The following is a 15902-nucleotide window of genomic DNA, read 5'->3' as shown; positions in this document are numbered from 1 at the left end:
GCGATTAACAACACAATTGTCTCTTTCAGTCAAATTTAAAAATATCTATTTATGAATTACTTTTGCAAGTTTTGAATGAATCCCATAATGTGACCCAGATAATGTAACAACACAGGTGCACAGCCTATGAAGTAAACCACGCCTCTTTATTATCATAAATTTTTTTTTACTTAAATAAACATAAAACTGACAATTACAATCAACAGTCATACCCCTTAGGACCTTAGCTGATGTTAGCAATTAATTGTGGTTAAACAAAGAAAAGGCGATTATGGAAAGAAATTGCAATTAGAGAATTACGTAATAATTGTTACAGGCCTAGTACAAAGTAGCATAAAGTAAAGTTAAAGCACCTCAAAAATGTAAGTAGAGTAAAGTTAATGTGTACAGTATGTGTACAGTTATATGCACCACTGCTGACATGAGTGCATATCTACAAGGGTGGTGGATGGTATTTCTACCATAACAATGTGGATAATGACCTCTCTTGATGAGAAGCAGTTTTCATAGCACTCTGTGCACTTTCCACTCACACTTTGATGTCAGGACCGGCCATGTCTGCGCTAATGTAAGGGGAAATCCTGGGCATCACAGAGGCATTTCCTCTCTGCTGCTCTCACACAGGGAAGATGTTAGCATGGAGCTCAAACATACAAGGCAGACTTCTTATACATATATTACATTCATTGTATTTATCTTATTTTCTCTGCGTGTCTCTGTCTGCCTCGAATCAAACTGTCAGTGCGTACGCAGTTCTACACACGGACACAAAAAAACTCCTTTCTTTTTAATTTAAAGGCTGGTGACAGATTGAAGGAGCACCAGTCTCAGCTGGTAGACTAATTGTTACACCGGCTAGCTCCAACAATAACCCACACAGCCGAGTTATGTCAGCGTAACCAGAGAAACCCTGTCATCACAACAAGAATATTCAGCTCAACAGTGAGCTTGATGACTTGAGCAACACAGAAGAATCTGCAGTCTGCTTAAAAAGGGGAAACATTGGGATCAATGCCCCTCATCACTACTTCACATTATCATACACACACACTTCAGTTTATGGTCACAACGTTTATGGGCTCTCTGGAGTTTACAACTAACTCTTCATTTTTCCACAACAACACACAGGAAATTGGCAGTCACACACAGTAACCGTGGCAACACCTCAAACATTTGAGCATCCTCCTCAAAGTTTTTTACAAGCCAGTGAGTGTTTGTGCTGGCATAGCTTAAAAAATCTTGTGTGCACGCTTGTGTTTAAAGAGAACTCAAGGTTAATGTATGTGGCTCACCCAGAACGTCAGCTTTTGTAAACTTACGACATCTGAGCTTGTTAACATCCCCCCTCTAAATTTAAGCACAGAGCTCCACTGTCCGATCCAGGGGGAATCGGGGGAGGGGATGGCAGGACGACATGCCAGAGGGGGGGCATCTCCCGGCTCAGACGGAGTTTGAGTGGGACACGCCTGACCCCATTCCTGCTTTTGTCCCAGTGACAGGGCAGATTCCTGGACCTCCAGACTGAGTCATTGTGGTAAAGACCCAACCTGCACTGTTCGTAGCCAGACTCCAGGAGGATAATACATCCATTTAATCAAAGAAAACTGCTCATTAACCTGGAAGCCAATGGGTAATAAGACCCAACCTGCACCGTTCGTAGTCAGACTCCAGGAGGATAATACATCCATTTAATCAAAGAAAACTGCTCATCAACCTAAGACAGAAGTGAATCTCTGTCTGTGTCTGTGAGGCAGTTAGTGTATTGATTTGCTATGCTGTGACTCAAAACAGAGCTCTGCAAATTGTGCCAGAGCCACTAGAGAAAAGGCATCCAGTCAGGGCTTCTCACCCAGCTTATTATGCGTTGTTCCCACACCCTGCTGTTCACTTCAGCCACAAATATGTTGTTGTGTTTTGTTTTTGTTTTATGAATTGCCCATTTATATAATCCACATGGAGCTGTGTGCTAATGCCTTTTGCAAAATACAAAAATATTTTACCAGAGGTTGATGCATGCATACTAAGATCATCCTCCTCCCAGGAAGAATAGTAGGAGCAGGTCTGCTGGATATAACTCTAACTATTCAGGAATTGAAACCAGATGCCAGAGTATTATTGCCATAATATTAAAATGGAAACAGTACTTTGGTTTGGATAAGTTTATATTGGGTTTGCCAAAGAAATCATTAAATTTCTCCTAAAACCTTGAGGTAGATGAATAAAAAAAAGATTTACCAGATAAAGAGGATGGGTACTCTTCTTCATCGTCATCATCCAAAGAAAGAACAAGTTGTTCTTCAAAAACCTTTAAACATACCAGAAAACACAGAGCGAAAGCATGGCTCTTAGGGAAATTGTTTACTTGAAAACAGCACAGATACAATCACAGTTGCATGCAAGAACCAGCAACGAACTTAAATCTATAAACATTTACAGCACACAACACACTCTGTTCCACAGACTCACATATACATCTGTATGTATACTCACATTGTCCACCAGCGCGGGCTCTTCCACTCGGAGCTCCGTGCTTATTCCTGTGCAAAATAGAAATATTTAGCCAGAAGTTGATACATGACACACTAACACTTCTTCTCCCAAGAATCGTCGTGCAAACGGAACGACATCAGGTCCTCTGGATGTGACTCTACTATCCAGGAATGGAAAACTGGCCAATAAGATGTTGTGCTTGTGCGAAGCAGCAGATCCAGAGGAAGAGCACATACTCCCTACTGTGAGGTTGTTATTTCGAGGATTAATGGACGGCTGCTGAAGTCGGGACAGGGTTAAGGTCAATACTGAGGTACACTTCCTGCTTTCCTTTAGTAAGTCGATACTGCCATCTGCCATCTCTATGGTTACCAAAAACTGCGGCCACAGGTTATGTGAGAGCTACCAAATATAGGAAAGTGTGCATGTGCATGTGCGTGTGCGTGTGTGTGTGTGTGTGTGTGTGTGGTGTTTATGTGTGTGTGTGTGTGTGTGGTGTTTATGTGTGTGTGTGCGCGTGTATCTGCCAGTTGATGTCTGACCCTTTCTGCTCCAGTTCTTGTATTTTGATTATGTGGTCTATGCATGGTGTGTGTGTGTGTGTGTGTGTGTGTGTGTGTGTGTGTGTGTGAGAAACGGACATAAAAATAAAAGAGGTAGTGGCAGCATTGACGATCTACATGAGTCTCCTTCTGTGTGTGGTTGCATGCCAGCCTGAGCATGTCACCCCAGGTAAAGACAAAACAAAAAAAACAGTCTACCCCACTGCCAAAAACTAACATGCGGGTAAAGGAGAGTGTGCCTTTTATGGTGTCTGCTGGAAGTGTTTTCTTAGTCATTTTAGGTTGTAAGTGATGGATGTCTGACCACACAAATGTTTGCTCTACTGAATCTGCGGTGGTTCGTTTTCCACCGCCGCACACAGACAGACAGCAAATAAGAGCTGAGAGACCACTGTCATGGCAATACTAGGGCTGCAACTTATGATTACTCTTATTATTGAGTAATCTGTTGATTGCTATTTTTAATGAATCAAATAATCATTTAGTCTCTATAGTGTAATAAAAGAGTCAGAAAAATGCCCATAACAATTTCCCAGAGCCCAAGGAGACGTCTTCAAATTGTCTGTTTTGTCCGACAAAACAACAGTCCAAATCCAAATTGTGTGTGTGTGTGTGTGTGTGTGTGTGTGTGTGTGTGTGTGTGTGTGTGTATACAATTGTGTGTGTGTCTGGCTCTGTGTGTGACGTTTGTTTTTCGGTACCTCTATGTGACAGCTAACGTGTGTCACATGAGGGAGAACACGGACAATGCAGGTGTCTGAATTGAGCTGTGTCTCATGTAGGAGTGTCATGGGTAAACCGATGCTTACAACTGATTACAAGAGCTTACTTTATTAATGTAATTGGGTACTGATTCACGTACTTGTACTATTTGATACATTTGGTTTTTGATAACCAAACCTCATTATGCGAGTAATGCTAATAGGTCTGAAAGTAATAAATGGCTGCTGTAAACAGGAATTCAACACTTCATACCGTACAGTTTAAAGGTCCTATGACATGCTGCTATTTTGATGCCTTTATATAGGCGTTAGTGGTTCCCTAATACTGTATCTGAAGTCTCTTTCCTGAAATTCAGCCTTGGTGCAGAATTACAGCCACTAGAGCCAGTCCCACAATGAGCTTTACTTAGTATGTGCCATTTCTGTGTCTGTAGCTTTAAATGCTATTGAGGAGGAGAGAGGGGGGGGGGCAAGGTGGAGGGTGGGGGTGTGGCCTTGACCAACTGTCATGCTTCGCTTGTTTTCAAGCCATGATGTCTCTCTCTCTTTCTCATGGGCGGGCCAAATTCTCTGGGCGGGCAAAATGGGAGGTAACCTTGCTCCTTATGACCTCATAAGGAGGAGATTCCAGATCGGCACATCTGAGCTTTCATTTTCTGAACGGCAGAGCAGGATACCCAGGGCTCGGTTTACACCTATCGCCATTTCTAGCCACTTGACCATAGGCAGGCTGGGGGAACTCATATTAATGTTGAAAAACCTCATAGAGTGAATTTGTCATGCCATGGGACCTTTAATTTAATAAGCCATCTTACCTCCATCACTAGGAAGGAATTCCTCTTTGCCTCTCTTGTCTGCCTCACTATCAGCTTTGAGCACATTGATCTGGAGCAAAAACAGACCTTATGTTAACACAGTCACACTGTCAATAATACAAAGACATCACTAAATAACTATATTATACCGTTTTATGGCCAAACTGCCGTAATTACTGACTAATAAAAGCCAAACCCTGCAGAATAAGTAATGTGATCACATATTTCTAAACATCAGGTAAGTTCATTCTGCACAAGCTGCTATCACTTCATCCTGACCTGTCCGTCCTTTTCATGTTACACCCTCATGCCCTCTCATTTCCTGCAGCTACAATAGCTGCAGTGTTTTGTTTACTGCTGCTTGCTCAACTCTTATCAAAATGTCTGATTGCATGTTAAAGGGTGTGGGAGTGGAGGGCTTTTTGTTAACACAAACCCGGACAAAACCTGTGCAAACGGTCTTATCTCGACAGCAACGACACATTACATCATGCACAGAGACGCACAGGAAAATTGATCAGCCATTTCTGTCCTATATCACGTAGTAGATGGGATTACAATAAGGATTTTAAATAGAGGTGTTCCCGGTGGTTTGCTCTCACCAGTTTAAGGATGCTGTGGTCTCCCCGTCTGTCTCGGAGGATCAAGATGCCGTCCTGAGGGCGGCTGCCAGGTGTCTGTCGCACAGTCAAGCTCAGGGAGTCCGTCCCGGGACAAAACCTCAGCATGCAGGAGCTGTCGGACCACACACACCACACACCTGGAACAGGGCCGTCAACAGGACCTGGAGGACTAATGAGGAAAAAGAAAGATTACAGGAAGTGAGGTTAACGGGACAGAAAGGAGCCTCCCGTATGATCAGCCATATCTGCCTTACGTCTGCTTTCTGTCCCCAGAGTCAGAACTAAACAGAGAGAAGCAGCGTTCAGTTTTTATGCTCCACATATCTGGAATAAACTCCCAGAAAACTGCAGGTCTGCTGCAACTCTCAGTTCTTTTAAATCAAGGCTGAAGACCTTTCTTTTTGATGCTGCCTTTCTTCAAATAATTGTTCATTTCTTATACTGCACTGTCACTTTTATTCTCATATCGTTTTAATATTTTTTATTGTTTTTAACTGCTCGTTAATGTTTTATGTAAAGCACTTTGAATTGCCCTGTTGCTGAAATGTGCTGTACAAATAAAGCTGCCTTGCCTTATCATAAGTCTTCATTAGTCATCATGAGTCAAAAATAAGGCAACAGATAAAACCATAGCCTTACGCTGCCAGCACCCTGAACATGGCATGCTGTCCGTCCTTCTGAGCCAACTGGAGAGGCGCGTCTCCCTCCTGATTGGGTAGGGTCAATGCCCTTTGACCTCTTGGTTGGTGGATTAAGAAACGGGAGAGATGAACCAAACCCAAACGGACTGCAAGGTGAAGGAGGGTTTCTCTGGGCTCAAGCTCAGCAGCTAGAGAAAGAGGCAAAGAATGCAGATGAAATGATATGCAGGCTATGACAGAATGTCTACTGCAGTTTCACCTAAATTTATGGAGGAATTATGTTGAATAACATTAGATTTTTGGTAATTATGTTAAGGCGTTTGAACATGATAAAATGAATGAACACACAAGGAAATCAGTGTCTGAATAATGGATACTTTAGGTTACAATGAACTAAAGCTTGATTTATATGTCCACATAAAATCTACGCCGTTGCTACGTACGTAGGTACGTGGAGGCTTGGTAGCGTTGTATTTCCCCCTAGTCATTTCCTGGTTCTCCTTCTCCATAAACAACATGAAATCAAGGAGAGGGTTAACTTTTCCTGCTACAGATTTCCCACCGTGGTCAGAAAGCACAGAGGAGACACTTTGTCTCTCTCACTATGACTGAGTCACTACTCGCTACGAAGCTAATCGCCGTCACTCTCTCACTTCCTCCCTCAGGTTCAGGTTCAGGTTCCCTCGCTCTGTCACCCACTCCCCACACACACATGCCAGCTCGACGCACACACCAACGCACAAGTATAAACATTAGGCCACTTACGTAGGCTACGGCGAAAGCTCTGCGTGGAGCCTCCGCAGAACCATAAATCAAGCTTAAGTCCACTAGGACCATACTAGTATATACTGTAGGTATTCAAAACTATACTTTAGAGGTTGTTATTTATGTTAAAAAAAAAACAATTGCTATCGGCTGATATACATTGTCAGGCTGTTCTATACTTTACTTATGTAAAGCAAACCTTTCCTTCAACCTTCAAACGGATCAAGGTGTGTTATTCCACAAATGCTCTCTTAACTCAGTGTGCAGCTGTACAGATCATCTGCTGCATACTGTATGTACAGAATGGTAATAAACCCTGCAGCTGAATGAATAAAGACCTCAGGGTTATGCGGAAGTTGGCAGTGTACCTAACAGTGGTTATAGGTTATTCATAGGTTATTTTCACTATTAACTCTTCACTAATTTCATCCATAAGTAACACAGTGACAGAATGTATGACTATTTTGGTCATGGGTTTCCTATACTTTCTGTAATAACACATCTAAAAAGCACAAATTATATCTGGTGGGGGACCCTGGGACAAATGCTTATCAGATGGGGGTCGGTGGTCTAATTTGTGTCAGTTTAGGGCTCCTTGATGTGAAAAAGTTTTAGAAACACTGACCTAGAACACTAGACGTTTCACAGAGCCAACATCTGCTGCAAGACAGTTGCTGCCTTTTTGCCGCATGTGCAGTGGAGTATAAGGGAGTATAAACAATAAGTATAACCCTGCATATAAACAACCCTGATTCACTCTAACGTGCACTATCATGCAGCAGCACAGGACGGCAACAGCTAGGCACATTTCTGCTGATCACTGCATAGCACAAATCATCCATATACACCCTTGTTGTTTTGTAAGCACAGGATGAAAGGCTGTTTGTCAAGAGGACCAGAGGTACTTTATCTTTGGGCCTTCCCTCTAAGTGTGGGTGAGAGCTGAAGGTTGCCATGGCGCTATCTTTCGAACCCAGAAACAATGTGCAAAAGAATTCAAACTCTTATTTTCTCCTTTCCCTCCAATTTGTTGCTGGAGGCCTGAGATGAACTAAAAGTCCCCATCACCTCCACAATGGCGCCGCTAATTGTGACCCAGTTTGACTGAGAGGAGTAAATACTGAACATGCTCTTCATGCAATGTTCAACAAACAAGAACGCCATTGTCAAATAGGCCAGTAAATAGTGCATGGAGGGACTAAGGGCTGACAGCTACTTTGCATTTGTACTTCGCCTGTGTTTTGCATGGACATTAGAGGTGTGAATCTTCAATGATCTCCCAATTCGATTACGATTATCATGTCAGCGATTCAATTCAATACCTCGATGCATCACGATGCGTCAAATACATTTTTCTGTTAAAGCCATATAGGATATTTAATTCATAGCTTTTCAAGCTTCAAAAACAAAACATTCTGCAGTGCTCTAATACTAAATAAATTGGATACATAAAACTACAGCACTGAGCACATGGCACTTCCTGAATGTGCAAAACATAACAGAATATGTAAACAGAAAGGTTGTTAGGCATACATTAAATTGTAAACAGAAATAATCGATTATGGCCCGGCCGATTATCGATGCAGCATCGTCCATGTCCACGATTCGATGCATCGATTATTTGATTAATTTCAACACCTCTAATGGACATTTGCTTTTTTTCTAAGCAAGCCATGTACATACATTATTCTGCTGTCCAATGAGAGGACACCCTAAGAATGTATACGGCCTTCAGCAGAGGGCTGAACAGTACATGGGCATTTGTTGAGGGATCCAGTCTGGTGTCATTTCCTTTTTCTTTCAATGCTAAATCAAAAAGAATCTGGAATTGTAAGGAGGCAATAAACTATCTTCATCAGCTCAGTATACTCTCCATACTAGGCCATGTAATCTCTGAAAATGCACCCATGTTCAATATTTAGTAATACCTTGGCATGCTGTGAGTGTTTCGCTCTCATTTCTTAGAAAAATGGTGGGAGACTTCACCGCTTTGAAAAAATGAAAATTCATAAATAACAAAGTCCAAGGCCAGACGCCAGAAACAACTCTGTCACAGATGTGGTGTAAAGGAGTGAGAGTGCAGTGCAGAGGAGGATTGTGGGAGTTGATTTAATAGACGCAGAGGTCTGCAAGACAACTCTAATCTGGCTGAAGAGGAATAATGGCAGTAATTGCTCCATCTTTGGAGCACACCAACCTCTGCCCGGCTGGCTGGTCCTGCACATCATGTGATGGAAGAGTTGGGCTGTACACAGTCAGGGTTCATGTTGGGTTTCAAACCAACTGAACATCAGAACACCACGGCTATGATAATAACCTGAAGGACTAATATCGTTTGTTCGTTAAAGGGCCAGTTTACAAAAAGTATTAAAAAACTCCTAGTGGTATCAGGATATGATATGATATTGATGATGATATATATATATATATATAGTTCCCAGGTTTTAAGATATCTGAGGTTGTGAGATTTCCTATGGACATTTATAAGGATCTTTCCTGTTTACCAGTTACTTTTGTCAGGTACTCAGTATTTACTGTGTATAACTATCATTATTTTTTATTTCAGAAAAAATGCCATCACCAACTGAAAGTTGCTTGGTATAAGATTTACACGATGTAAATCCGACACACTGGTATTTTTAAGTGACAAAATATGTTTGTTTTTTTAACTGGGTGAATTGACCAGGATGTGCAAAACAGCAATAACAACTTTTGGAAGTTGATAAGTTGAGAGCCCTCATATTTGCTGAGCAGAGGGGAATCCCTGATATTTGACCTCTGTAAATGATTCAGGAAGGAGCGGAGCACAAACTAGGACCTGAGTGGATGAGGCCTCGAAGATTTGTGGCTTAACATCCTTAACTCCTCTGAGAGAGTGAAATAAATCTACATAGATACAGACCCCCCCAAATGTGCTTTGTTTTAGTGAGACTGGTTTGGTTTTTGAAGTTGAAATGATTCATACAGCACACTATGCAGACACATCTGTGCTCTAGATGTGTCAGAAAGCATCAATAACAGGCAAGGACTGGAGTGGCTACAAAATCACCTCTGGCAAATAAAAAAACCAACAAGATCGCAGCACATGACTTACACTCCCACTTCCTATTTCATTACCGTCTCTCGGCTGACTGCCGGTGTTTTTCCACTGCTGAGGGTAATCCATGTTGGCCATAGCCTGTGTGATCTTCTCGTCCAGCTGCCTGAGACCAGCTTCATCATCTGAACTTTGTCTGAGCCGCACATCCTCCTCATTGCAGTCCAGGCCTGCTGCGAAGAGCTCCTCATCAGCTCCCTGCACCAACGCGGAAAACCTCTTCAGGACTTCCAGGTAGCTTTGGGGGCCAAGCTGGTCCCTGTTTGCACTCAGGTATTCTGCTGCCTCCTGGGCAACATCTCTGAGGTATTCAAGAGATGCTTCACCCTCGCATGGCTTGACTTGGTCTTCTGCGTAAAAGTAGGATGTGACAGAGACAACTTCCACAAGGGAATGGCCTGTGGGAGACAGAAAGGAAAGTTGTGATAGGAGGTGATGAGACGGTGACAGGCAAAGAGAGTGTGTTTTTAGAGTTTGACCGAAGGACTTACCGGGAACTGTGAAGCAAAGGGTCAGCCCATCATCTTTTTTTTTTGCTGCAGTCACATGTGTAAGGCTAGAGCCTTGTAAAACTACATAAAACTCTGCGTCTTCAGGAGCGTTGGCTTGTAACCTCACATTTGCCTCCACCTGTCCCTGAGATGAGAAAAAGAAAATCCATCCATTTAATTGCCTTTACAACACAACCAATGTATTAGACTCAAAAGGCCTTTAATAAACAGCTTTTCCCGGGAGGAAATGTTCTTTTCTTATCACCCTGCTGACATGTTCTCTGATAAGTCATTTTCACAAAGTTCACAGTTCTGTATTGTACTGCACGGAAGGAGCAAAAATGGGGCAGCAGGGAAAAAGGAAGAAAGAGAGACACCAGTCATTTTCTCACAGTAGGAGTGAGCTGCGCCCCACTGAGCGTCTGCTTCATGATCCACCTTCATAATGACGTGCATTATTTCTGAACTTGTTCTTTTCATTGACCTCGTTTGACCTGCATCACCCCAAAGACACCCACAACTCTTGTATTCTCTCTCATCACTCACATAACTGCAGCCGATGTGTTTCAACAGAATAGAACCACTGATGCAAAGCATTTGGTTACAGATACAACATGATGGAAGAGTGAATGTAGTGCCACTTAGTCACTGACCATGCAAAGTAAATGTTTTTGTTCTCAACATCAATATAGATTACCAAACAGGGAAACCACGAGATAAACTTGACCTTCCCTGTATAAGAGACTGACCTGATTAAGAGGGTTAACTCAGTGTATCGCTCAAGTTCAAGAGGGATTGCATACTTGGGAGTTCCGTTCTTGTGCAATATCCTCATCTTCTGTTTTATTGTTCTGGTATAAATCTTAGGATTTATGGGGTCATCCTTAATTTATCCTTATTGTTAATGTGTTTGGCTAAGGCAGGGGTCTTCAACGTTTTTTAAGCCAAGGACCCCTTAACTGTAAGAGAGATGGAGCAAGGACCCCCTATTACATATATTTTATAAAATTAAGTTTAAATTAGGCCTACAATAACATGTAGGACAGCCTAAAGCCATTATACATACCTCTTTTGCATAAAATACTAAGCTATTCAAATAGCCTAATAATTGTTGCCATGGTTTTATAAATCATGTTTTAATGTTAAACATACTGTACATGTGGCATGGCCTTAGTGACTACATTACCTATTGGCCAGTGAGCCTATCATCAGCGTGGATTTATATTTGCTAATAATATGTTGGATTCATGTTAAGACCTTTTAAATTTTGAAAAACACTTTCAAAAATTAACAATATTTGGAGGTCCCACTGCATTGACTCTGAGGACCCCCTAGGGGTCCCGGACCCCCTGTTGAAGATCCCTGGGCTAAGGCATCCATTATGTTAAAGTGTATTTTTAGGGCTTACATCAGCTTAACTTTACATTTGAAGAACTTTCTTCTCAAGCCATCTGCATTTTGTGGTTTCTCAACGAACTACGGAGTCTTTATTCTTATAACATTTTAGAGGGAGAGCAGCTAAATACAAGGGGCTGAAGCGTTTGTGTATGGTTTAAATATTGTATATAACATTATCAGTATTTATCAATATGCTGTACTTTTGATTCAGCAGCCTTAAGCTAAATTCTAAGGTCAGCATGCTAACATGTAGAACAGTAGTGGTAGTGTGCACATCCCCAACGGTGAGGTGCAGGGCAAAAAGGGGCTGGATACAACTGAAAAGAATGAGATGCCCGCACTCTGCTAATACTCCCATACGTTTATTGTGCTGCAACGTTTCGACCCTGCTGGGTCTTCCTCAGGCAAATGGCATTCAACAGTGGCTCAAGCATATACATAGGGCACAGACATGGTTAGCTGAACATGCAGCACAATAAACGTATGGGAGTATTAGCAGAGTGCGGGCAACTCATTCTTTTCAGCATGCTAACATGCTCAGAAAGACAATGCTTACATGCTGATGTGTGACAGGTATAATGTTTACAAAGTTTACTATATGGCTTTGTGTGTTAACATGATACCACTTGCTAATTAGAACAACACAAAGTACAGCTGCGGCTGATGGGATTGTCATTAGTTTTACAGGTATTTGGTCAAAAATAGCAAGCTAGATAGCAAACTGGACACAGATAATGTAGAAGCCACATAATGTATGTTGTTTATGGTCTCATTTATATTATTTATTGATTATTATATTTTGCACTTATATTGTTGGTGGTGGGCGTGTTCATCGGGGCTTGAGCGGAAGTGATAACATTATATTTGTTTGTTTCACCTGTTCATCTGGGTTTTTTGGGCTTTGACAGAGAGGGGGGTGAGCCTGGGAGCGAACACTTTCTGTTGACCGCTGCACTAACACACTTATTTCGACTCACAAAGTAACTTTACATTTGGTAACTGCAGTACTAGTTGTATTTCACGTGTGGAGGAATAAATCATTGCAGTACAATCTTGCGCACAGTGTGTTTATGCATCTTTCAGTGTTTAGTCCCTCGCGGCAGACCTTTGTTAGACTGCTTACAGCCGCAACAGATAAGATGATGTTTTTTTTTTCAAAATGCATCTTTTTAACGTAATTACAGGTGAAAGAGTTCTCTGCACAAGACCATCTTGCCCCTGGCTAACTAATCAATAACAGAGTTTGCATAAAGTCAACAATTTTGACTGAGCCTTCAAACTGATATCAGTCTCCCTTGTATTTGCTCTGTCCCGAAACTCTTGGAGATTTCCAGAGTTGCTTACTTTGCGTCCAGTCCATAGTGTTTCAGAGGTAGAAATGAAACTGACCTCTTAGTTGTTAGCAGGCTGTTGGTTTGGGCTGATAACAGAGGACTCAGGCTGCAGTTTCTCAGCTTGTTGTTGTGCGCTAAGTGGTTAGCTACAGTACCACTTAGCGCTGTTAATGTTATCGCTGATTGTTTTTCCACCTAACAAAAAGATAAGATGTCGGCCTTGGGTTTGTGCAGCCTTCCTGGTTTCTTACAAGGCTAGCTAGACACACTGCATCTGTAGTTATGTTTACATTTTTACATACACAAGTAGAATTTCATTAATTGTATTAAAATGTGACAGAATAGATTTATATAATTAACTGTCAACGTTTCCCTGCACTTGTCCCTTACAAATAAACTAAATATATTTTCAAAGTGACCATGAAATTTTATAAAAACTTTGCACTGGAGGGACTTTGCTCTGCTAAGGTTTGACAAAGATCATAACCATTCTCAGCTATGTTTCCTATTTAGTGTCACTGGACAAGTAATATTTTGATATATCATATTACCATCAAGGAGATTTGTCCATTCTCTGCCTTTGCTGTCCTCAAGTTATTAGATTTAAATGTCTATGAAAGAGACAGAAACCTATGTGAACGCTCATTTTCAATATCTTTTGATTTTGTTTACACTCATCCAAGGAGGCTGTAGTTCCCACTTTTTTGTCCCAACAATCTGTCGCAGCCTCAGATAATATTGCTTTACACAGGTACAATTGGATCAGACAGAATTAGCTTGAACTGTATCTCCTCTGCCTAGGGGAAGAGGAAGGAGGACAGCTGGTTGGTGATAAGACGTCAGACTGATGTGATCTATGGCCTCTTCTCCGGGGCTTTATCGTTGACACAACCTGATCCAAGAACAATGAAATATTCAACACCTTGTGGTTTTACCTCATGCCTCCTATATGGCCAGCTCTCAGTTCAGGCATAATGTGTAAATTGTGGAACACGAGGAGGTCTATCACATATGCAAAAGGAGTTTGATACAAATCTAAAATGGAAATGTGCTGTGTTAGATATCCTTAAAGCTTTAGTGTGTAATTTTTTTATATTAATGAACGTCTGTTACATTCAAGCCATTGCCAAATGAGTTACTACAAAGCTAATTAAGACTATCAGCTCCACACAACTCTCTCTGTATTTCTCAGTATGGCTATGTTCAAAAGATTGTGTCGCCCGGTGACTTTCCCACGCAGAAACTCGAGTGAAGATAATTGCCTCTTCTGAAGAGTCCATCCAGCATGTTTTTTTAATCCTCTGTGTCCACCTTGCATACTAGCAACTGCGTGGAGGAGGGGTGGGGGCTGTGCGCGATATCATGCTTTTATAATCTCCCCATGTTGTTGTCTATTCATTGGGGGGGGGGACATTGTCAGATCTGCTACCTGTGGTCTCCAGGAAACCAGCAGTCATCAGCTTTAGAGCTCTTTGCTATGATCTCCAGAGTGCAACAGGTAGGTGACGTCAGGGGAGCGAGATCATTGCCACTGCAACAACAAAAACAGCTCCAATAACAGAGTCAGAACCCTTAGTGAGAAGACAGCCTGACGTCAGCGGGGACAGAGTATTTATATATATATATATATATATATATATATATATATATATATTTCACAGTATAGTATTTCAGCTAGGAAAAAGTGACATTTTGTCTCATTAAGAAGAGTTCTACTGAAAAAATGAAGTGTGCTAAAACCCTCACACAGACACTATAACTCATAACTTCATGGTTTGGCTTTGAAAAACCAAGGGCTGAGAAAAGGCCAAAAGACTACCACATTCTCAATCTATTTCATAAACATTCAAACAAGCTAACACATCAGGAAAAGCCTTTTTCAAACTCCTAAGAATGTTTTTAAAGTGAAAATATTCTAAATATTTCTAAGTCCCAAGGTACTGCAGTGACATGTAAGGTGCGTACATCTGAGCTAAAAGAAACTCAGTGGAGCAGAATATCATTTGAGTCTTGAGGGTGGCAGCTAGAACTGTAGTGTAGGCCTTTTCTAATACTCAGCTGAAACACATACCTCTGATTTAATCTGCTGTGCAAATGAGATACTAATAACTACTCTACATGTCAGAAAATACTGTCAGTAAAGCTGGCGTGGTGCCGCAAACATATCAGTTCAAAGAAGGGGGTTGCCAAGTATAGACTCCTTGTTACATACAGTAATGACATAATAATACCAAGAAGAACCTGGATTTTGTGCAAAATGTTTACTTAAATTATAAGACTATTTTAGGTCTGCCAATACGGCTGTAATAGGAGCACGTGTCTATTTGTTCAAGTAAAACTGATTTATTTTTTTTTTTTGGGTTTGACTGGCTCATCGAACATCAATAAATGACTGTCAGGGCGAGGTTTTGTTTGTTTGACATGTCAATAGCAAATAACATACTTAGAGGGAAACAAAATCATAAACCATAACGCAGAGGTACCTACTAGCTCAAAGAGCACTGTGACAATTGTCACTATCAAACCATAAGGAAATTGAACACAGTGCAACAAGGTGTAACTAATCTATCGGCATTTGTGAACATGAAGTCGTACCGCGGTGAGATAATAGCTGCTATAAAGAAACAAAGATTAAGGGACTACATTGGTGAATTTACAGCTCGCAGCAAGTTTATACGATAGTGTCTAGGGCTTTTATTGTGAAGGGTATAAATGGCTTTTTTATTGAGTTTCCTCTTAGCGAAAAGCTGGACCTTTATTGTTAAGGGTAGACACGGAAGAGCCAGTGTTATGCCAGCGCCTTTTTTCCTCAACCTTTATTGTTCGTCATTTAGTTTAATAATTATTTTGTCCATACACACACACACACACACACACACACACACTCCCCAATTTATTAGAGATAAAAATAATGTTGGAAATCATTTCCTTTCATTTTTTAATTTAAAGAGCAATTTATTGTA

At 41.2% G+C, this 15902-nt stretch overlaps 1 protein-coding gene across 5 annotated transcripts in view; it reads right to left on the bottom strand.

Annotated features, from left to right (window-relative positions):
• The window catches only part of arhgef28a (Rho guanine nucleotide exchange factor (GEF) 28a), a 50885-nt gene that overhangs the window by 29316 nt on the left and 5667 nt on the right, over positions 1 to 15902 (bottom strand). For all 5 annotated transcript variants that reach the window (XM_031317916.2, XM_035991167.1, XM_035991169.1 and 2 more), the window contains exons 3-9: positions 10208 to 10352; positions 9737 to 10114; positions 5853 to 6042; positions 5193 to 5382; positions 4591 to 4660; positions 2491 to 2537; positions 2236 to 2305 (exon numbers count right to left, since the gene is read on the bottom strand). In XM_031317916.2, coding sequence (XP_031173776.2) covers positions 2236 to 2305; positions 2491 to 2537; positions 4591 to 4660; positions 5193 to 5382; positions 5853 to 6042; positions 9737 to 10114; positions 10208 to 10352 — 1090 coding nt within the window. The remainder of the gene's footprint in view (positions 1 to 2235; positions 2306 to 2490; positions 2538 to 4590; positions 4661 to 5192; positions 5383 to 5852; positions 6043 to 9736; positions 10115 to 10207; positions 10353 to 15902) is intronic.

This window comes from Sander lucioperca, chromosome 14 (genome assembly GCF_008315115.2).
Source record: "Sander lucioperca isolate FBNREF2018 chromosome 14, SLUC_FBN_1.2, whole genome shotgun sequence".
Classification (NCBI taxonomy): domain Eukaryota; kingdom Metazoa; phylum Chordata; class Actinopteri; order Perciformes; family Percidae; genus Sander; species Sander lucioperca.
Note: the sequence above shows the minus strand (reverse complement) of the source record. Positions and strands in the feature narration are given on the sequence as shown.